At 42.8% G+C, this 23,455-nt stretch overlaps 1 protein-coding gene across 4 annotated transcripts in view; it reads left to right on the top strand.

The window, feature by feature from the left end:
* Positions 1–20,087, top strand: part of LOC308394832 (uncharacterized protein) — a 21,078-nt gene extending 991 nt beyond the window's left edge. Inside the window, exons 1-9 of one of the 4 annotated variants that reach the window (XM_080879391.1) lie at positions 1,274–4,675; positions 7,803–7,897; positions 8,176–8,272; positions 8,891–9,254; positions 11,062–11,133; positions 13,370–14,514; positions 15,282–16,111; positions 16,269–16,505; positions 18,242–20,087. In XM_080879391.1, coding sequence (XP_080735517.1) covers positions 4,527–4,675; positions 7,803–7,897; positions 8,176–8,272; positions 8,891–9,254; positions 11,062–11,133; positions 13,370–14,514; positions 15,282–16,111; positions 16,269–16,505; positions 18,242–18,495 — 3,243 coding nt within the window. In that variant the 5' untranslated portion in view covers positions 1,274–4,526 and the 3' untranslated portion in view covers positions 18,496–20,087. Of the gene's footprint in view, positions 1–1,273; positions 4,676–7,802; positions 7,898–8,175; positions 8,273–8,890; positions 9,255–11,061; positions 11,134–13,369; positions 14,515–15,281; positions 16,112–16,268; positions 16,506–18,241 lie in introns of those variants that run through there. The other 3 variants (XM_080879392.1, XM_080879393.1, XM_080879394.1) reach the window with 3 other exon arrangements.
* Positions 20,088–23,455: the final 3,368 nt, after the last annotated feature.

A 23,455-nucleotide genomic window follows, 5' to 3' on the forward strand; every position in this document is an offset into this window, starting at 1 on the left:
GTGTAAGTGCGCGCCCGCGCCTGTGTGTAGGGCGCGCTCTCGTGTGTGTGTGTGATTGTGTGAGAGAAAGACACACACACACGCATAGGGAGGGGAGAGAGCGTGAGAGAGAAAGGAGCAGCTCTGTGTGTGTGTGTGTGTGTGTGTGTGTGTGTGTGTGTGTGTGTGTGTGTGTGTGTTAGAGCAGAGGAAGGAGGAGGGAATGTGTGTGTGAGGGATGGGAGGGGGAGAGAGTGTGTGCGTGACAGTGTGTGTGTGTGTGTGTGAGAGAGAGTGAGACAGAGATGAGGAGTGGGAGGGGGAGCACAGTGTGCAAGGAGTGTGTGACAAAGAGAACAGGAGTGTGTGTGTGTGTTTGGTGGTTGAGGGAATGAGTAAGTGTGTGTATGTTGGGAAGACAGGGGTGTGTTTGAAAGAAGAGAGAATGTGTTTTAAATGTGTTTTTCAGAGTGTGTGTGTGTGTGCTTTGTGTGTCTAGTTGTTTGTGAGTGTGTGTGCAACTGAAATAGAAAAATAGAAACTAATTTGTGTGTGTGTGATGGGGGGGGGGGGGGTAAATAGAGAGTGGGGCATGAAAGGTGTGTCTACGGTGAGGCACAAGAGAGGGACAGAGACAGAAAGGATTGTGAGACTGTGAAGGACATGTGTGTGTGAGTGTGTACGTGAGAGGAGCATATAAAAAGTGTATGTGTGTGTTTTGGTGTGTAACTGTGTGTGTGTGTGTGAAAGAGAGAGAGACAGAGATAGAGGGGAAGTGTGTTAGAGGCACAGAGAAGGGGAGGGGAGAGTGTGTTTGCGCATATGTGTGTGTTAGGAGAGTGGGGGAGGGAATGTGAGTGTTTGTTTGTGTGTGTGGTGTGTGTGTGTGTGTGTGTGTGTGTGTGTGTGTGTGTGTGTGTGTGAGAGAGAGACAGTGTAGGGAAGTGTGTGTGAGAGAGAGAGAGAGAGAGCAAGCACGAAGGACTGTGTTTATGTGAAACCAAGGAGTGTGTGGGTTTCAGTGTGTTTTTAGTAGGGATAACAATCACATGTGTGACTGGTAAAGAGTGTGTGTGTTGGCTAGTTGTTTAGGATTGTGTTAATTGTGCATGTTGTCTTAAGAGTAAACATTATTTTTGGGAGGTGTGTGTCAGAGATGGTGCAGAAAGTAGTGAGGGAGAGAAAGTGTGTGTCTTTAAGAAACTGAGGTGTGTGTGTTGGTGATGAGCAGAGGGTGGGGGGGTGGGATGGGGGTTAGAGAGGGAGAGTGTGTGTGTGTCAAAGAGGAGAAAGCTAGAGAAGATGGAGGGTGTGTGTTGCACACAGAGAGACAGCACACAGTGAGTGAGTGTGTGTGTGTGTGTTTAAGAGAGTGAGAGCAGGAGAGAGAGAGAGAGAGAGAGAGAGAGAGAGAGAGGAAAAGAGAAGGGAGGGTGTGTGACAGGGTGAGGATGTGCATGCGTGTGTGTATATGTGTGTGTGTGCGCATTCACTTGCATGCGTGCAAGCTTTTGAAACAGCAGGGGAGGGTGAGTTTAAGTGTGTGCTGTGTATGTGTGTGTCTTGGAAACTGAAAAAGAAGGCTTGGTAGCTGCATATGCTGCGTGTGTGCGTTTTCTGTGTTTGTGTATTTGTTCTGGTAGGAGGTGTGTGTGTGTGTGTGTGTGTGCGTGCGTGTGTGTTCGTCCGTCTGTGAGTGTGTGTGTTTGTTCTGCAGTCAGTAAGAAAGGGAGGGGTGTGTGTCAAGGGGGAGACAGACACAAGGTTTGTGTGTGTGTCTGTATGTGTGTGTAGCTCCTAGACAAGGGCAGTATGTTTGTGTGTGTCATACAGAGGGAAGGAGAGTGTTTATGCATCTACTTTGTTTATGAAAGAGGAAAGGACAGTGTGTGTATGTGCGTGCATGCTCAAAGGAAAAGTATGTGTGTGTGTGTGTGTGTGTGTGTGTGTGTGTGTGTGTGTGTGTGTGTGTGTGTGTGTGTGCGCCTTGTGTGGGTGGTATGGTATATGTGAGAAGGGGGAGGAGTGTGTGTGTGTGTTTGTATCTCTTTTATTATTGAGGATTCTGTGTGTGTGAGTGTGTGTTGGAGAGAGAGAGAAAATATTCTGCATGAAGGACAGAGTATATGTGAGGCTTTATTGAGTGAGTTTGTGCATGAGTGTGTGTGAGATTGTGCATAATCCAAATGTATGTGGAGCGCAGAAACAGTTGCGTGACAAGAGGTTGTGTGTCTTTGCATCTGCCAGCACACGTAGTATTTGTTTGTTTGTGGCTGAGAAAGAATAATGGGTCTGATGGAACATGTGTGTATGCGTGCCGTACAGTGGAGGAGAAAATAAATTGTAGCAGATATGCATGAGTTTGAGAATCTGTAATGTACAGATTGAATGTGTGCGTGCTTGCTTTTGTGTGTGTGTAAATGAGGGAAAAAGTGTGTGTGTGTCAGAGATGGAACATGAGACTGTGGGTTTGGTTATTTGAGAGAAACTGAGCGCTGGGGAGAGAGAGAGAGAGAGTGTGTGTGTGCTTCACTGAGCTTTTCTATGTGTGTGTGTGTGTGTGTGTGTACACATGTGAGCTTTGGCGAGAGGGGGAGGGGTATGTGTGTGTGCGTGCATGTGAGCTTGGCTAGAGAGAGAGGATATTTGTGTGCACTTTGTGTGTATGTGTGTGTGTGTGTGTGTCAGAGAGTGAGTGTGTTTGCGTGCCTGTAAGCCTGAGAGGGAGGGGTGTGTGTGTGTGAGTGCGTGTGTGTGAGCGCCTGTTTGCGTATGTGTGTGGGTGTGTGTGTTTGTGCATGCATGTGGACTAGGGAGGGGGAGGGATGAGTGTGTGTATGTGTGTGTGTGTGTGTCCGCGCACATGTGGACTCTATGAGCTCTGTGTCTGTATGTGTGCTCACGCATATGTGGGTCTTGAGTATGGACTTGTTTGTGTACTTGTGCATGCATGTGGGTTGGCGAGAGGTGTGTGTGTGTGTGTGTGTGTTGGGAGTGAAGGAGGGAGAGAAGAATGAGAGAATCGATTGAGAGGGTGAGACAGGAATGGAGGGAGATATCGAAGGGTCAACTCGCCGAAGAAGTGGAGGTGAGACAGATTTGGTTGGCGAGAAAGTTCCCAGAAACTCAGTGAACCAGAACCGAATACACAGGCAGACGCTCAGAAGACCCAAAATAATCCAGCAAAATATAAATGGAGAAAAACTTTGGTTTTCTGGAAATAAGCTGCTAACCTGTTGGGAAGCTAAACCTGTCTGTCCCGAGTGGTTTCTGGCAGTATGTAGGCATCACTGCAGAGTCCCCCATGACTGCAGTCATATTCTGATAAGCTATAACTTCATCATGCTGTTGTTATTCTCACGTTGTTATTTAATCATCCGGTTTAGTTACCAAGTATCAGGGGTGTAACGATATTTGCTTCTTTGACTTTGTTTGCTTCAGCGCGCCCTGCGATCCACATAATTGCTGTCTGAAACTGCACCACGTGAGGCCAGATTGAAGTTTTTTTTTTGGGAGCGCACAACCTGTTTTTTGTTTTTTTTTAAATACTGGCTGTTTGTCAACTACAGCGTGAACGCAGAGTTAGCCATCACAGCTGGGCACATAAAGTGCGATTTCTACTCATTTTTTTATTATGTGTTAACTCACTCCCCATTTTAACAAAAAAATTAACCCTTCTGTACATCCATAACCTGCAAGTGTTCTGCAATTTTTTAAATTCAGTTTTATTTATTTAACGCGAAATCACAACAACAGTTGCCTTAAGGGGCTTGATGTTGTAAGATGAATACTATAATACAGGTCAGTGCAGTATAATGTATTGTGGCTCCTTAATTTAATCACAATCACAATTATTTTGGTCAGTATTAAGATCAATGGAATTATTTAGGAGTTCTCACTGACTTTGAATAAATAGTGGATTTGTTCAAATTTCAACTATAATGTAAGCGAGCTAAACTGCTGCAGCCAAGGAATGAATTTGCTGGTACAAGTAAAGAAGATGGCAAAGCGCCACAATAGTCGTTTTATCTCACTTATATTGCTTTCATGAATGAACAGTTTAATTGATTGCACAATCCTAGCGCACTCTGATTTCAAGCATAGCAATTCCTGTAAAATGTATTCAGATTAAAGCAGATGGCCGAGTTCTCATGCTTACAAAAAAACAGAAAAGTCTTAAATTTGTAACTCTGTTATACTGAGAGTACAGGTGCTATTCATACAGTGTACCTAGATCATTTATTTACTCTTTCTTATGATATGAAAAGCCTAGCTAGTTTTTTACGCTATGTCCGATTGATCGAATATGTTTTGAGAACATGTTTGTCTGGCTCAAATTTTGAATATTTGGTTATTAAGCTAAGTGTATTAATTGTCAGTGTGCGACATAACACAGCAGAGTGTTGTCACAAAGCGCGTGTGGGTTGCTGGTTTTCACAGAGGATGTTATTATTGTAACGACTGGTCGGCCGCACGGTCATGTGGCTTTTTAAATTCTGTGATAAGTTGAAGAGCACAACTGTTGTGGAGGAGACGTTTCGGCTTTCATGCACGTTGAAACGCTCTATTGTGATTTGTTGGTGATTACCGGGTTGTTTCTCTTCTTTTTCAGATTTATTTGCAAATCAGGGTTTGTGTGTTTGTTTGGCACAGGCACAGGGAAGCTTAACAAGAGGAAGGGAGAAAATCTACATATGTGAGTGCAAATGAAGGCGCTCAGTCTTGTTTTACACTATCATAAACACACAGACATGTGCACACAGTATCATGAGATGGGAGTGGAGTGGATCAATAGAAAGACAGTGGGTCTGGTTGATATCTCCTCAGTGACTGTCCTCCCCTCCCTCTGTTCTGTCTCTGTATTATTTTTCTCATTTGCTCCCTTTTCCTACTTTTCTCCCTCTCTGTTTCCTACTGCTTCAGTTTTTTCCTTTCTAGCCCTTTTCCCCTTCCTCTTCTGTTTTTTTTATTTCACTCTCTTGTCTGCATGCAAACACACACACACACAGACCCACACACACACACACACACACACACACACATGCACGCACTGACAGTAATGAACACTTCAAAATCCAAAGCACGATCTTCCTATGGCCTAGTTTTAAAAGCCTCCAATGTCATGTGAGTGAAAAATAGACTGACGGAAAACAATATTGAGATGTGTGGTAACAGAACTAGCCCAGATTCTGCAGAGGCAGAATCAGTTTGGCTCTTGTGAGTTTGGCTGTTTTGGCGTTGGATTTACACTGAAGAAGAAAATCTCACACGGCCATACTGGGCTCTCACAGGTGGCGGCATTCAGGCTCCATGGGGGTAATGGCACTCTCTTTAGTTTTGATCCGGGTGTCTCGAGTCCAAACACTCACAAGATGGCAGGCTCTTACTATGATTGATACAGTCATTATGTGTTGTATGTTGATTTGTCTCAGTTTAGTTTATTATGGCTCCTTGACACTCAACAGTACTTAAACTGTATTTATTTATTTACTGAATCTCTTTCTGGGGGAGGAAAGTGGCGGGCTAATTAGGATAATGTGGTATTTTCTCATTTAATGGCAAGTTTTATTCAAATTAAATATCACTTTGACCAGTGGGATTTTTTCCTTTACTTTAAACAATAATAAACCACACATCCCATGCTACAGCCATTTTCACACATGCAATGCAGCCCTGAACGCAGATTTATCAGACAGGGTGAATGTGAGAACGCAAATGTCAGAGGCACTGGGATCAGACACTGGCGGGTCTTTAACCTAGTAGCTCCTTACTACAAAGTCTTATGTGTAGCCGGATTATTCGAACATTGTCTCAGTCTGCAGCCGTTTACCCCCAATGAGCAGGCGTTGTGTGCTGCCTATTGCATGCTCCACGCCGCCTCACCTAAAACCACACAGCGTATTATCAGTAGTGTGAATGCGTCTGTTTCCTGCTGCACGTGAGAAAGGACGGCTGGTTAAAATACCCTGACCATATTTGAAAGTGTTGCAAGTTCATTTGTGAAAATTTGTGACTTAAATTTGGTAAATTTTCATGTTTTCACACATGCAGTGCAGCCCAGATGGAGGTGCATGTAAGAATGCAGCAGTCTCGATAGCTTTCTACTATAGACTCTGCGTTATGTCTGATAACACACAGAACAATGTCTCGGATAATACTAATGCGATCGTGGCTCAAAAGTTGGGAGTTCGCCTTGTAATCGGAAGGTTGCCAGTTCGAGCCCCGGCTTGGACAGTCTCGGTCGTTGTGTCCTTGGGCAAGACACTTCACCTGTTGCCTACTGGTGGTGGTCAGAGGGCCTGGTGGCGCCAGTGTCCAGCAGCCTCGCCTCTGTCAGTGCGCCCCAGGGTGGCTGTGGCTACAATGTAGCTGCCATCACCAGTGTGTGAATGTGTGGATGACTGGATATGTAAAGCACTTTGGGGTCCTTAGGGACTAGTAAAGCGCTATATAAATACAGGCCATTTACCATTTTTTTATTTTAATGCCATTCACACACTTTGAATTATAGGATTGTGGAATGGGAGTAATATGTCCTTCTTCCCGCATGTGGCAAGTGATTGATTATTGATTATTTCAAGTAGTGAGAAACAGTCCAGTGAAGACTATCTGCTGTTGTGTGTTACACATGAGAAAGTGTCCTACGTTCATGTGTGAAAGTGGCTTACATCTGTAATTTGTGGTTAGTTTTTCACTCTGTTTCTGATATGAAGTATGCCCTAAAGTTTTTGAATCCTAAAAGTGCTGTTGGTGCAGTTCTGGGTGCGTGGTAATGTGCATGCTGTGCACATGATGGGACAATCCCAGTGCTGGCATCAGACTAATCCACTGATCAACAGTGAGCCAAGAACAACAACAAGACCGTAGTGATTAATGCAGGGTCTAATAATTTACAGTTTGCATGAGATACGTTTTGTACGTGTTACTTTTTGTCTTTGTGGCCCCCTTCCACTACAGAAGAATCAAAGATTGAAAAAGCAGCATTAGAAACACATCCATTTGCCGCAGTGGACAGTTTTCATTGTTTTCAGCACTAAGTTTCACTGAACTACAGAGAGCTCTTTGTATGTTGTGACTGAAGTCTTCTCCATTGAAAGTATGAAAGCTGGATGTGATGTCATTGATTGTTCTCGTCATCACCAGTTCAATGTTTTGAACCTGCATGTGACGAGAGAGGTGCAAGTCTGACTGTGAACCTTCGTGCTCATTGGTTAATTACTAATTAGTCTTTCACACTGTCTGTGGTCTTCTCCAAGGGCTGCACAAACAGGGGTAAGCCACATATTTTTGACACTGCCCCCTAGTGACAGCACACAGGCACAACATGTATACCAACCAGTATCTGGAAAGCTGTGAAGGTCAGTGAAGTATAATGAATATAATATAAGGATGGCTAGCTGCTAATTACTGGGGATGTATTTGCCTCTTAATTAAAACATATTTGTTGCTCCCTGAGCCCTCTTTAATTTCTGAACCTGAATTGTGAGAAAAAGACGATTATATCCTCTTTGCCAAGAGTTTTGTTGGACTTGGACTGAGCGACTTCCTTAGTCAGTCGGTGCAGATCGTGTAAAATCCTAAACTCTACTAGATTTTCCTGTTGTTCCAGTCAAACACGGTGAAGAGCTGTTTAAATAACCATGTTCTACTTACTGTGCATTTTTGTTTGCTGATATTGGAGTTAGCCCTCCAATGTGGTCTGCATTGATTCATTAGGTGGCTATCAGTTTATTGATCATATCTGATTGATGTGAAGTTTGGCCAGTAGGCCAATTGATTAAATGATAATTGTGTGCTTTTGTGGGTCTGTTTGTTTTCTGCAGACGCGGCTGTGGGAGGAAGAGAAAAGGGACGCCCATGAAAGTCTTTGTAACGCCCACTGAGGAGGAGAGCGTGTCTGAACACAGGTTCAGCCCAGGTGTGTGTGTGTGTATTATTATTCTTACAGCAATGACCTGTGCATGTGCATGTTCATGTTTGTGTGTGATATATGTATCTGCATCTGTTGGTGTGTGTTTGTGACTGGTGTGGGTGCAGAGCATGTGACCTAGTTTTGTGTATGTGTCTGTGTGCTTGACTGTGTATGTGCTGCTATGTGCACTTGTGTATGTGCTGCTCCAGGAGATGGGGTGATGCCCTGTGTGTGTGCCCATGTGTTTCCCTGTGCACATGTTTCTAATCCTTTTATACTGACAGTTTCTGTGCTCTCAGGTGAACGAAAGGAGGCAGGAGAGAATAAACGTCCCATGCTGGACAGTCCTTTCTACAATTCAGAGCCTACTCCTCATCCCTGGTGAGTGTAAATTAAATAGTACTTCCTTTCCATCTTCTAGACAAAATAAATGGTGACTAACCTTCATTAATTCAACTCAGAATTCACCAATCAGAGCAGCAGCATCTGTAAACCCTGGGTGGATGAACTCCTGGCATATTTACTGTTTTTTGTATTTTTTTTAAACTTTATACATGACTCAAATGACTGATGAATTATAATAATTACTGTATATTCATTTTCTGTAAAGCAGCTACTTGTTTCAGCACTAGGAGCTCAGTCTGAGTGGAGTTTTTTTTCTCCTCCTCTTACCTCATGTTATGTATTTTCGTTGTTTTTTCCTACCAGCCTACCTTTCTGACATGTCTCCCCAATGTGATGTTTGTGTAAAGTTGGTCAGAAGGTTCCTTTGTAAGTGCGCATGCGCCATTAGCGTGCTGCCTGCTGTAACCCTAATTTCCTTCAGGATTAATAAAGTATTCTGATTCTGATTCTGAAACACAGCTAGAAAAGCAGAAACACAACATCTTTCCAGTCCTAAGAAAGTAGGAAAAAGCATAAGGACAGAACAGAATAATAAAAACAATATTATTTTAATAAAGGTGAATTTTACTTCCAATCCTCCACCTCCTTCATCAGTGGTCCATCGGAGCAGGCTCATGACAAGGTCTCCCCCGGACTCAAGCACGGCTCCTGCTCATCCTCTACACCAGCTCTGTCTCCAGCTGCTTCCTCAGCTGCAACACCAACGCCTGTCCCCGCCCCAGCCTCCGCTGCTTCAGCTCAGGCCCCCTCTCTGACCCCTGCGTCCACAGCTCCAGCTGCTCCAACAGCCTCCGCTCCGGCTCCGACAGCCAGCTCTTTCCCTCCCTCCCCTAACTGCCGTATCCGAGAGGTCCACTGCGGCAACCAGGTGCGACTGGTGGTTATTGCCATTCGAGACATCACCAAGGGCGAGGAGATCACTGTGGACTACAGCCTAACCGAGTGGGGCGAGAACCTGGTCAGTGTCATGGCACATATTACATCGAGACTTTTTCTCATCCTTAACCTCACATTAGTGCTTGCTTATGTTAGGGATCCTATAGACAGTCTAACAATGCAGAAAACCTGATGAAATGTTAGCGCTTGTTGCCAAAATTTGGTTCAAGGATTGACTGCTTTTTTCCAGTGTTTATCAGTCGCTCAGGGAGAAATTAGTTTTAAAAAGGTCTCCTCGTCAATAGTAGCCAGGATAGACCACAGCACAGTGCGGCCACAGGACATTTTGTTTTGATTGAACGTAGCTGCTCATGTTTGCTTTCTCTTTACAGCTCAATCATCTACTTAGCCAAACCTATAACAAAACAGTGTTTTTATGCCTACATAAAAGAAAACTCCCCCCAAAAAAAGATCTGGGCTCACCCCAAAGGAAAACCACCACATTAAAAAAGTAATTTAGTTAAGAATGGAATAGATTTGTATTTATCTAGTGGTCAGGCATGGCAGACTTCATTTAAATAAGGTAACACAGACTTATTATATATGGGCCAATCCTCTTTCTTACACGTAGTCACCCCCAAAGAGCCCATTTTTTGCTAGGAAAAAGCTTCACACTGTATGTAAAGGATGGACTGAGCCTCTGTGACATCACCTATTTGTTTGGTTTATAGTCACTGTTTTAAAGCCTCGAGCTCAGCTATGTGCGTAATGAGTGAGGGGTGGATCTGACTGAGAAACTACGGACACTGCACACTCATGCAGCTGCGTCTTGTCAATCAAATGTCAGATAGACCATAATATAGAACATGAGCCATCATGTTCATCTTAATAAGACCTGAAACTAGCGAGACCACAAATTTATCAAGATAATGTTTACTGAGGTTATGGATCGAATGAGAAGTACTTAGAAGTACTGGACTTATTTTCGCAACTGGAAAAGTGACTCCCCCTGCTGACCATAAGAAATAACGCAGATATACCGCACATTTTCTTTTCAGCTGTGGAGACCACAGCCATCTTTTATATACACTCTTTGGCTGAAACTTCCTTTTAAGCTCAGGTGGAAATTCAGTTTTAAATCCAAACCCAACCGCTGGTTGAGGATAGGTCAAGGAAAGCCATTCACACTCTGAATATCACTGATGGCTTCAGATAGGCAACCATATGTACTCACATTCTTGGATCAGCTTCAAACACGTATCCCTGTTTCACACACACACACACACACACACACACACACACACACACACACACACACACACTGCTCACACATTAATGTTACACACACAAGCTAAGCAAGGCATGGGGTTACCATGGTGATGGTTGAGCTCCAGCTCGCTTTCTACCTATAGTGCTTAAGCAACAGTCGCCATGGTTATTGCATGACATCTGTTCTTTTAATGGATCTCATTAGATCAGATCAATTTATTCAACAGGATGATGATACCAGAATCCATTTAGGAAGATTAAATTGACAAAAATGGAGAAATTGACATCAGTGGCTGCAGTGGAGCCAAGGCGGCTCACGTTCTGTTAGACTTTTGTTATTGGTTAATTGATTTGCTCTGTATCCGGCATTCCAGCATGATTGATAATCCCATTTTAATTTCTTATGAGAAGCTGACAGTGTTTGAATGCAAGTCTATTTGAACTTCTTTTTGCTTGGCTCGTTATTGAGACTTTTGGCGTCATAATCAACCTTTGCGCCTTGGGCCAACTGTGGAGGGCTATCCTTGTGCTCTCTGAGTGACAGCTGAGTCTGATTGTGATGGCAAACATTAATGTGCGGCGTGCTGGCTGTTTTAATGTGAGTGGTCTGTGTCCCACAGGGTTTTCGTGGTACTGTTTCTCCCGCGCAACATGACTGCAGCTCTGACACCGAGACCAACAATATCAAAAAGGTAAAAGAAAAACACCACTTGGTTCCTAAAAGCACAAACAGTGATGTAAAAAACAAAACAAAAACCCCCGCAGCGTTGTAATTTTTAAAGATGTGACAAGTAGACTTTGCGCAGCACATGTAGTTACTGGGTAGGAGGGGCTGTTTTTGAAGTCTACAAAGGAAAAGCAACATTAATTTTTTTAAATAGACACTTTTTGAGCACATATCCCAACATGAAAATCTCTGTTCAATCGTAACTTCAAGCATTACAAAATATGAAGGTGCTTTAGAAGGTGCTTAAAAGCCAGAGCTTGTCTTCATAAAATCATCCCTTAAGTTTACTTATTGAACTTTTAGATCAATAAGTAAACAAAACAAGTTGTTGTGGCAAAACTAGTCAGCATGAATAAACTTTTAAATTCTATGTTGAATTCTAGGTGATGTCATTCTGCAGTTTAGCAACAGTTAAAAGTTAAAATCTCCTTTTCCTCCATACAAAGGCACCAGGGACTTGTGGGTAGTGTAGTATTTAGATCTGTCAGCCACACCCATATAAAGGGCAGAGAAAATGTGATTTGCCAGGAACAAAAGATTTAAAAATGACATTAAAACCAGAGGATCATTACATTAGAGTAGGGGTGGGCAATCTCAGTCCACGAGGGCCGGTGTCCTGCAGGTTTTAGATCTCACCTTGGGTCAACACACCTGAATCACATGATTAGTTCGTTACCAGGCCTCTGGAGAACTTCAGGACATGTTGAGGAGCTAATTTAGCCATTTAAATCAGCTGTGTTGGTTCGAGGACACATCTAAAACCTGCAGGGACACCGGCCCTCGTGGACTGAGATTGCCCACCCCTGCATTAGAGTAATTTCTTGGTTGTCTTTTCACATATCCCTAAATTACTTTCTAAATATGAATGAAATTTTTTTGTTAAATTAGGCTTATAAAGTTTTCTCTATACATTGTAAGTATTAAACGAAAGCAAAATGGGTATTTTTTATATTTTCATCTCATAAATTAATAAACTGGCAATGTCGTATTACTCCTTGATGTTCACATGTTTTACTTTCATTGCTATAATAGCATTTTCTGCAAAAACACAGTAAGATAAGTAAGATAAGAGCATAGTGGAGTGTATGGTAACTGATAAATAAAAAACATTTTTTACTACAAGCCACATTTACCCATTCACTGATTCATAAAGAGCATTATTTTATGCCTTAAGGTGCTTTTTTCTATGAATCTCATACTCTCACTCCAGTGGCAATTTGAGGTTCAGCATCCTGCCCAAGTTGTTTTCCATTGCAATAGAGGAACATTTCAGTGTGGGTGGGGTTGTTATAGCAACACGGCCAATAAGTCCAGTGACGTCATTTGTATGCAACGCAAAGGCAACAGTGGTGGACATCAAGTTGATGGTACACCTGCTGCTAAACCTCTGTAGCTCTACGTTGGACCACTGTTTTAGTTCGTGTGTAACAACTTCCTCTCATTGCTGGATTTAAAAAATGGCAGGTTTGATTTTTGTAAAGAAGTCACTCTTATGACTCATTCACTGACGTCACAGTTTTGGCTCAACTTAGCTCACTTGGAACCCCGGATGAGAAGGTACTAAAACAGTACCAGGTACTACCAGTTAATGGGGAACTCTAAAAACTGAGTAGAGTCAAGTGAGTAAAACTAGTGGAAAAGAGGCTGTTGTGCCATGACAGCGTTTCACTAATCAGACTAACAAAAGTTAAACATGCCTTTAGTTGGGATATATTTATGTGAGCAGTGACATTTCAGTTTCATTGGTATGATCTCTAACAGTAATTCTGCCAATAAGTGATATAGTGGACAGCTTTGGAAAACAGCTGTGACTTGGTAGCTCTCAGTGTTTTACAGCAGTTAAACAAGAGCTGCAGTCATGAACTAAAAGCATCTCAGCTTGGCAACTTGTAGTTTTGTTTTGTTTTGTTTTTTTCCTGCACATATTGATCCTCAAGGTTTTATCAGTCTTGCCTATTAAAAATTCTGTTGACTATAATGCACTTATTCAAAGTGGATAGGATAAAAGTTAGGAATATTTTTGCAGATCTGTACAACACATATGTCTAAAGGGAAAAGAAAAAGGGTTCAGGAAGGAAATAACAAAGGTTATGAACTTCAGAAGACTTCAGTTATTTGAAAGTGGACAACTTTTGTGGTAATTTTATTACTACTGTTAAAAAAAACGCAGGCTAACACTTGTTGTTGTTTTTCACGTGCAGGAGGAGGAACCACTCTCCCTGACCACCCAGCAGCAGCAGCGGCAACAACAGCAGCAGGAATATGTCACCCCGTCGTGGTCCCTCTCCCCGTCATCCTCGCCCATCTCCCATTCTGATGCTAGTGACTCAGATGCTGGAGATGAGGACAACTCTAGCCCGCGTGGGCGTGCGATACGCCGGCGAAAGAAACGTCGAGGCACTCCTTCAAAGAAAAAGACCCCCCATCGGACCCCACCGGGGAGGCCGCCGCAAGTCTCCCCATCGAGCGGTCCTCATCACAACCGTCTGTTTCCTTCATCCCATTCTTCAGCGCAGTCTTCCCCACCCTGCTCGTCTTCATCCACTTCTGTGTCCTCAGCCAAGCCTGTGTTCAAACCTCCAGGTCCTTTGGCTTCCAACACTACATGCAGTGTCACCGCGAATGTCTCCAGAGGAGGAGTTTCCATAGACTCCATGCGCCAAACCTGCGAGTACTGTGGACGCCACTTCCGCTCCCTGGGCCGCCACTTAGATAAACACCATGCTCATCAGCCCGATGTTTGCTCCGCACTCGTCGAGCGCTACACGCAGATGCCCCGTCTGCAGGCACAGAACTCGAACCCGGCCTCAGCTCACACGCACACCCAGCAACGCTCGAAATTGTCACACGCTACAGGACAGAGCCGCGGTTCAGATCTATCACCAGGCAGCGTTCAGGATCTCTCCATGTCTCCGCCCACTCTCATGTCAGGTAACCAATCCCCTGCTCCCTGCAGTAGAAACTCCACCCCTCCTGTTCTGACTCCTCCACGAGGACAGAATGCAGTGCCGGTGTCAGTGCTTAAGAGGAGCCCGCCTCCTGTGGCTCTGACGCAGTCCAAGAAGGGAGCGATGAGGAAGCTTAAGAAAGAAAGGCAGGTGGAAGAGGAGGAGGAAGGCATGGATGAAGATGAAGAGGATGTGGAGGTTGTGGAGGTGAAGAGACCAATAGACGAGGATGAAGTAGAGCTGGTGTGCCCTCAGTCCTTCAGCACCAAGTTGGCCAAAGAGATACAGCCACCAAAAGAAGAGGAGGATGAGGAAGAGGAGGAAGAGGAGGAGGAAAATGGGGTGATGGAGGTAGAAGATGAAAGTGGGACAGAAGATAAGGAAAAGGACTTGCTGAGGTAACTTAGTCAGTGAATGAGTTGTAAAAGTTAAGGGCGTTACACACTGAACGCATTGCGTAAACAAAATTCAGAAGCTGACATGAAGCGATGATGAACTCACAACAAACTCCAAACTATTTGCCTCTGATGCCACCTAACTACACTGATAATAACAAATATTAATTATGTTGTCTGATAACACCGGCCTCCGTTTTTAATTAAATTTTTCATTTACTTTCATTATTTATAAAAAAAAATAACTGAGATTTTCAAATGTACCAACACTGTCACTAAAACCTGCCACAATGTTACCACAAGAGGAGTCAGTCTGATCTCAGCCATATACGGCAGCTAACATAGCAATTAACTTCATTTTTTTCCTAGGATTTCTATAAATCTATAAATATAAAAGAAAACAATCATGTGTCTGTTGCACTCTACGCAGAAAGATATTTGTATTCACTAGAACTTTACATTTGTGCTCAGCCACCTTCCTGTTTTATATTAATATAAGCAGGGTACAACCATATGGCAGCCAGCTGAGTTGAGTCCCCTCAAGTAGTCCTCATTGACAAAGGCTCATTCAGGCTGATGCTATAGTGGGAGCCTTTCTGCATTTATAAATTAAAGAACAAATAAGTTACCTGCAAACCTTCAAGAATATTTATGAGAGTGACTGCAGTCAGTCCAAGTCAATATTTGGTTTCCTGTATTGATACAGTATCGCCACACTATGCTGTATAGATTTTTTTTTTTTTTACCTACCTACTCCTTTTTTTTTGCAGTGGTTCGGGGCGTCACCACATGCTGCCCCTGCTCTCCTCGTTGTCCTCTCTGGTGCTGTACCTCCGCCGGCTGCAGCACTCGGCCTTCTTGTCTCTCTCTCGCCAGTTGCAGTCTGCCGAGGCCTGGCGCCTCCTCTGCCACTCCAGCCTGGCGCTCCTTATCCTGTATAACCGGCGGCGTGAGTGTGAGGTCTCTAAGCTGTCCATCAGTGAATATCGGGCCCGTGTTACTCCTCAATGCCCTGTTCCTGTTCCACCTGGTGCCCCTCCAGCTCTTACCCCATTAGAGGCCTCCCTGTCGCCCTTTGAGCGCATGGTGCTTCCTCACCTCCCCAGAGTCGGAGTCCAGGGTAAACGAGGACGTGTCCAACCCCTCATCCTACCTCCTCACTGTGAGCCCTGTCTGGAGCTTCTCCTGCAGACACGGCAGGATGTAGGAGTTGACCCTGCAAACCCATACGTTTTTGCTCGACCCTACCACTCTCCTGCCACGCCACTGCGTGGCACCGATCTGCTGCGCAGCCTCGCTCGCTCCAGCGGTACCCGCAATCCCCGCGCCCTGACCCAGACCAGGGTTCGTCGACAGGTAGCGATCCTAACTCAGCTGCTGCTTCTCGGGGAAGGAGAGGAGCCCGGACAGCTTGGAGGCAGCGCTGTGGAGAGGCTCGAACACTTCCTTGAGAGGGAGTACCACGTGACGCAGAATTGTGCTGGTATTGGCCAGGACCCAGGCCTGATGGGCAGAGTGGGCCGGGTCGTGCTGTGTGGAGAGAGGGATGGAGTACTGTTCAGAGGAATGAGCCTGAACCACATCTGTCTGGAACTGGATGGTGAGATGGATGGACCGCTCGTGAATGAGTGATGTTTTGTCCTTGGATTGTAACTTTTCTTTCAGTTTTTTGTGAATGATTGAGTGTGACTGCAGTTTATTGGAAACAAACATTTTTAACATCAGGCTGATGAAGTTCTCTTCTTTGCTCTTTTCAGTCATGTCAGGAAACTCTGCAGACTCGTACTCGGAGGGAGAATCTGAAGGGGAGAATGTGAAGGAGAAGCCTGAGGTGCACGCCCCTGCTCCGGCTCTGAATCCTACACCCACCCTGCTGTATGTCAGGAAGGGCAAGAACAACGGGAGGGTCGGACGACCCAAGAAGCTCAAGAACAACCAGCCACCCCCTCCGCTTCCTCTTGACCCTCCACCCGCAAACCGCAGGAGAGGCACAGGTCAGCCTAAATCAGGTTTATTTGTGTGTTATGTGCATTTGCACAATGCAATGAGATAGTTGTGTGTATACGATTTAAAAATAAAAACACTCACACCTAACAAGAAAATTGAAGCCGAATGCATTTATAACACCATTATTAGAATATGAAAAGGTGAAATGAGGAAGAAAAAAGGAGGGAAAGAAACTTCACAACATGAATGGTTCAAGCTGTTTTGTTTGTCAGAGAAAGTGAAGCCCAAGGTGAACTGGTGCATCTTTATCCCAGTAGGGAATATTCACTGGTTGAGTTACAGGAAATAAAAGCTCAATGTTGAAGTCACAAACATTTGATGTACCAAAGGAGCCTCAAGAAGTTGAAGGTTTAGGAGGTGCAAATAATTAAGGCAAGGCAAGTTTATTTGTATAGCACAATTCAACAACAAGGTGATTCAAAGTGCTTTACAGAGACATTAGAAACAAGAACAAATAAAAAGCATGATTTAAAATTAAGATGTTTCGTATTTGAAGTATCTTTAGTTCAGTTTTATTGGAAAGTAATGGATATATTTAGGGGTTTGGGGAATGATAAAGCATAGTATTGCAAATATTGTAACAATACCGACACCAAATATTGCTACTTTATTAAAATAATAAAAATTCTCTGGGAATACTATAACCAAGAGGGCATCCAACACTCAACACACTTAGCGTGACAAAGCTATCTCCTCATTTAGAGTAAACTAATAAATCAGTTACATGAGGAAAAATAGGATGTAACCTCCTTGCATCTACAAAAAAATACATAAAAGAAAATCAACAGCTGCCTGGTAAATGTATTGATGTTTTCTTTTTCCACATTCTGGGACCAATCGCAGTTTGTGGTGACTGATTGGTTGCCCAGAGCTTGAGAGTGGTGGACACCCAAAACCATTTTTGTTCACAAGGCGTTTGCACAGGTCACCTGATAGGAGGAGACCTTTCTGCAAACAGTCACAGTCTGACTTGGACTGACTGCAAACAACCTCAGAGACTGTCAAAGGTGGCCTGGTAGCACGTAGCACAAGTGGACATGGTTGGTATCGCTGCACAAAGGATGCAAAAAACACACCAAGCTGTCCCTTTTCAGGACATAATTTTTTACATAGAAATCAGTAGTGTCTTAGTTAATAGCTCCAAATAAAGAGCGATCTCAATAAACAGCAGTTGTGGAATCTGATGGGCACAAAATGTTTCTCTCAGTTTGTCACCACAGTCATTTTTTTCTCTCCAAGTTTGATTTGTTTGTTATTTTTCTGATAGAAGTGCTTCCTTCTCTAGAGCTGACTTAAGTGGTAATGAAGTGTTTCAGTTGCATCACTCCTCATTAAACAGTGTGTTGTCTGTTATGTGTGCAGTTGATAAAGAAATATTTTGTCTCTTGCCAAAAAATTAGTTGTGAGATTATTCTCTTTTAGTTAATTTACAGCACATTGTAATTTAACTGTACTGGCAGTAAATTTACAGTCGTATTAAGTTTACTTTTAGTCATATAGTTCAGAAATCTGTGGATCTTCCTGAGTTTCATCACCAGATCTTTATCTTTATCAGACTGGACCTCAGTTTTTATGCTAACATGGAAAAGAAATGTCAGAAAAACAGAAATGTAAACGCTCTCAGCTCTGTATTTTCTCCAGTTCAGCCATAAGCTTTGATTCAGAGTACGAGCTCTAAAAAATCATTTAACCTCTAACTCTGTTCCTCTTTTGTTCACTGCAGGAAAGCGAGGGGTCCTGAAGCGTCCCTGGTCAGAGGCTGAGCGCGCTGCAGTCGAGGAGCACCTGACCCAGAACATCAATGAGCTTCGCGTTCCTGCCAAGGCTGACTGTGAGCGCTGCCTGCAGCAGTGCCCCCTGCTGGTCAACAATCACCGCGACTGGCGAGCCATCAAGTTCTACTGCCACAACCGCATTCAGCTACTGAAGAAGAATCAGCGGCGTGAAAGCGAACCCCAGCCCCTCACTGTCTGCTGAGGGGGCGGGTTTTGGGTGGGTTGGGAGCCCGTAGGATGTTTATTTCGGTGCAGCTGATCAGAGCAGAATCTCAAATGGTACCTGCTGCCCACAAAATGCACTAATTTTGAGAGGACGGTCCTAAATTTAACACCGCTCTCTGGCAGTGCGGTTTGTTTTTGACGTGGCTTCTAATTTGGCACCTGATGGCATTTCATTTTGAGCCATACAAAAAGAAAAATTTGTGCCGCTCCATTTCAAGGTCTTAAAATTACACTCGAGTATTCGTGGTGGTCCTGGTTTTGACGGTTACAGTGGAAGTCTTGTTAAAAAGCAGTGCGCTTGGACTCGGGTGCCGTTTGAGACGTGCCGTGAGAGACCACAGCCTGTGCTGTGTTGTACATGGACATTTTTTTCCCTTCTTCTTACATGGATACACTAAACTGAAATGTAAACACAGGAGGAAACCAATCCCTACAGTGTTGTTATATGAACGTTGTGAAGTAGCATTAGTGTTTTCTGCACTCGGAGACGTTAATAGGACAAATGGCCCGCACTCGGGGGCCACACTTTCCTTCATAGCGGCTTTATAATTAGAATAGACCTAACTTCTGCTAACTGAGAAGAGAATAGCCAGATCTGTCCTCAAACAACTGCGTTTTTTTTTTTTTTTCATACAACTGACTGTGCAATTCTGTTCGCATAATATTTGGACCTTAATTTCCATGTGAGGTACTAGACGATGAATGAGTTATGCTCTTGAAGCTACTATAAAGTTTTTTTTTTAATTAATTGAAATGAATCTTCATTGTGATGGAGACAATGGGTTTCATGGCAGCGACAATTAAACGGCCTGTGAATGTTGTGAAGTTCTATTTGGATACCTAAGATGTTTAGTTAAATCACAAAGAGCTGTTGTGAAGCCTGTTGTCTTTCACGTCAACTGATACGGATAAATATTTTGCCCTGAGCAACTCTTATGTTTTAGCTATGATTTTGTGTCTTTCTGCCCATTGCACATTTTCATTCATAGCAGTAAAAAAAGGTGCTATAGGCCAATAAGCTGGATATCACTTTATGTGTGGAGAAGAGATTTCCCTTGGTTGTGTTAAAAGTTACTTAAAAAATGGGCATTTATCAGAGGAGTGATTGTTCTGTGGCGCCACTTTTGTTGCATTGTCTGTCTTGTCCTTTTCAATGGCTAGAGCTCCTCCTCCTCTTTCTCTGTCCTTTCCCAGCCACACTACACAGTTTGCAGCTCGACCAGATTTTTATTTTTCAGTGTTGCTGGAAATCTGTGTCCATCAGAGTAAAACCTCCATAAAACCTCAAAATGGATACTTGAAGTAATTTAAACCTTTTGCAGAATCTTTGACCTTATCTCGCTCTAGCCTTGCCAGTTACATTGTACATAACAAATATATTATCATTGAGCTAACTGGTTGTTTGTGCTAGGCATTATGTAGCTTTCTCCATTTACAAGGTGTTGCTATCTGTACATAAGGCAGTTTTGTAAATACTCTACAGAGAAACAAAGAAAAAACACAATGTATGACATGCCTTGGTTATTGTGTTATGTTTTTTCTTTTTTATAAGTCTTATAAAAACTTAAAGATCTACGATTTGTGTTGTGGTTATTTAAAAAGCTGAAGTGTTTTATTCTGTTGGAAAAGAAACACTAGAAACACTAATGTCACCGGGTCTTAACTCAATGAAACACCTACACTTACAGGCCACTAAAGCACAGTAGTGTGAAAAAGTGATTGCACCCTTCCTAAGTTCCTATTGTTTTCCATGTTTGTCACACTCAAATGTTTCAGATGAAATGAATTTAAATATTACACAAAGATAACACAAGAAGGTGTTTATAATTATGGGGGGGGGAATCCAAACCTACTTGGGCCTGTGTGAAACCTAATAACTGGTTGGGCCGCCCTTAGCAGCAACAACTATAATCAAGAGTTTGTGATAACTGGCAATGAGTCATTGGCAATGAACTGCCTTTATAAGGTCATGCCACAGCAACTCAATTGGTTTCAGGTCAGGACTTTGACTAGGCCGCTCCAAAGGTTTTTAACTGTTGGTATGACGTTAGTTTTCTGAAAAGCTGGAAAAACGTTGCCTCGTCTGATGAGTTTGAGGTTCTGCTGTGACATTCAGATGGTAGGGTCAGAATCTGGTGTAAACAGAGCACTGTTTATTTTTATTTATTTATTTTTCGCCTGTTCCGTTTGGTTCTTTTGCCATCAGAATTATTGTCTAAAAGTAAAGAAAGATGCCCAACAGATTTACTTTCCCAAATTTGATTCATCCTTGCTTTTATTGTTTATTTTATTTTCGCTTGCTACACACGGGACAGATATGACTGGGGGAAAGAAAAGGGAGAAAGAAAGTGGGAAAGAAAAACAGTGGGGAAGAGGAACGGTGATAAAGGGCAAAAAACAAAAACCAACAAAACAAACAGACAAAAAATACATATATCAATCACCTGGATCACCTGTTGAGAAAGAGAAAAAAAGCAAAAAAAACAGCAATCATCGCGATGATCTATGTGAATACTAAATATTGAATATTATTGTGCCACACGTTGGATGGACAGCGCACAGTGTGCTTTGAGGTAGGAGCCAAAAAGGGTGTAGTTTGTGTTTGTGAGCACCTGTGTGTACACCTGTGAGCATGGACGCGCTGGTTTTTAAAAGGTTCCTTCATGTAATGATCTGCTAGAGGGTGTGGGGAGCCACAGCCCCGTCCTCCAGGGCATGAAGCAGGTATGGAGGAGATCCAAGCCCCAGACATCCAGAGACCCTCAGCGCACAAGAGACCAAGGAAGACCAACGGAGGGGCAACCGTGCCGGAGCACTGTTTAAATTCCACAGCCTACCTGAGAATTGTTGCTGACTGTGCCCATCCCTCCATGGACACAGTGTACCGATCCTCTGATGGCTGTATCTAACATGGGAACACGTCATGTCACAAAGCTCAGAAGCTCTCAAACTGTTTATAAACAAGAAAATGAGCTGTCTGTACTCAAATAGGCTTGTCGGTCACCAGATATCAGTCCAATAAAGCATCTTTGAGATGTACTGGAATAGGAAATTTAGATTACAGATGTGCAGCCTACAAATCTGCAACAAATGTGTTATTCTATCATGTCAACATGGGCCAAAATCCCTGAAGCTGGTCTGGCTGTGCCTGCTGTTATTATGCTGTATGGTGTGTTTTGTTTTTTTCATTAATCCCCTTCTATCCCATAAAACACCACATGCACTTCACTATTAAAGCCACTAGATGGGGATGTTGCTCCATAAACCATAAACGGTAAAACGAACATACAACCAAGAGATGCACACACTAAAGATGTGGTTGTGAAGCTGAAATATGATGTCTTATTTTACAAGTTTATGCTGTAGAGGTGGCCTAGAAAGCAGATAAACTACCAAAGGTGACAAAAGTACAGACATTTTGCACGTTGTGTTAAAAAACACCCAATACTCAAGAAATCGTCAGAAAGTACAGTCTCTGAAATCAATCAAATTAAGAAAGTAAAAAGTAGCTTCCTGAAAGACAATTCTACCATTACCTTTAAATCCAACCTCTCCTTTTTCTCTCCTCTTTTCTTACGCCTTTCTCCATCTCTGAGTGAAGTTAGCTCACACTTTTTTCCCTCCATGGAGCTTTAGCTAGCAACACACTGCCACAAACTGCACAGGAACAGTTTGTGTGTTCGCTGATTATTTTTCGAGCTGATAGAAACGTTATGTTGTGTAGAAACATCACTGCCTTTATGCTCATTCCTCTTCTGTAGCGCTAGTTAGATGCTGTCTACAACATACAGACAGCCGCACTCGCCTCGGCACACTTTAACCCGCACAAACGCCATTAATGATAGTGCTAAACCTAAAGTAATGAAAATGTAAGAAGCAGAAAATACAGATATTTGTGTTAAACTGTAGGAAGTAAAAGTAAAAAGTTGTCAGAAAAATAAATACTCAAGTAAAGTACAGATATCTGAAAATTCTACTTAAGTACAGTATTTATACTTCGTTCCTGTACTCAAGTATTTATTCTTCATTACTTCCCACCTATATAAACTGCACATTTAATCCATGAGATTTTAAAAACTTTTTCATTATTAGACTGGGTAACAATAAAAAACAACCTTTCCTTATTTTTTGTGTGTCTTTGTTGATAAGAAAAAGAAACCTTCCTGGGTTTTTTTTTAATTCCACCTTTTCCAAAGACAACCATCAGACCCTTTCATAAACAAAAAAACAAAAAACAAAGCATCACACATGTTAGCCAAGGTGGTTAGTAAGAGAAAACTTTTTTCTTAGGATGATAAATCACATTATTCTCAGTTACTTGCTAATGCTACACATATCTGTGCATGTGTGCAATAACACACAGATGACAACTGATCTCAGAGCAGTGAAAACAGAGCCAGCAGCAGCTCAGCTACCACTCTGATTTCCTGTCAAATTTCCATTGAAGTCCAGATGTTTATCCAAAATGTGCATGTGCAAATAACCAGGATCAGCTGGTGGCCCCTCACCTTGCTCAACTCAAGCCTTGGTTAATGTGAAACAGACACACCCATAAAGAAATGACAATGCCAGAGACAGTGACAATAGAAACCTGCTCCTGAAGACAATATTCAACTGTGGCCACAAGATGGAACTAATTTACTGGGTGGTTGCAAACAGGCAACAGAGAGAGATGCACACAGAGAAAGAGATCATGTTTTCTTTGGTAGATTTTAAATTATATCTATTTTTCGATTTCACAGGACAAGCACAGCCTGCTTTGCTTACCCAGAACACCACAGTAAATTACAATACTTGCAGTAAAGTAATTACACTCTTCACAGGATAAGAACCACAAAGTGCTTCACAATAATATAAAACAGATATACACAAAACAGCACAATCGAAGATACAGCAAAAATCTAGTTAAAAGCCAGTCTAAATAAATGAGTCTTAAG

Source organism: Rhamphochromis sp. 'chilingali' (assembly GCF_963969265.1).
Source record: "Rhamphochromis sp. 'chilingali' genome assembly, chromosome: 4".
Classification (NCBI taxonomy): Eukaryota; Metazoa; Chordata; class Actinopteri; order Cichliformes; family Cichlidae; genus Rhamphochromis; species Rhamphochromis sp. 'chilingali'.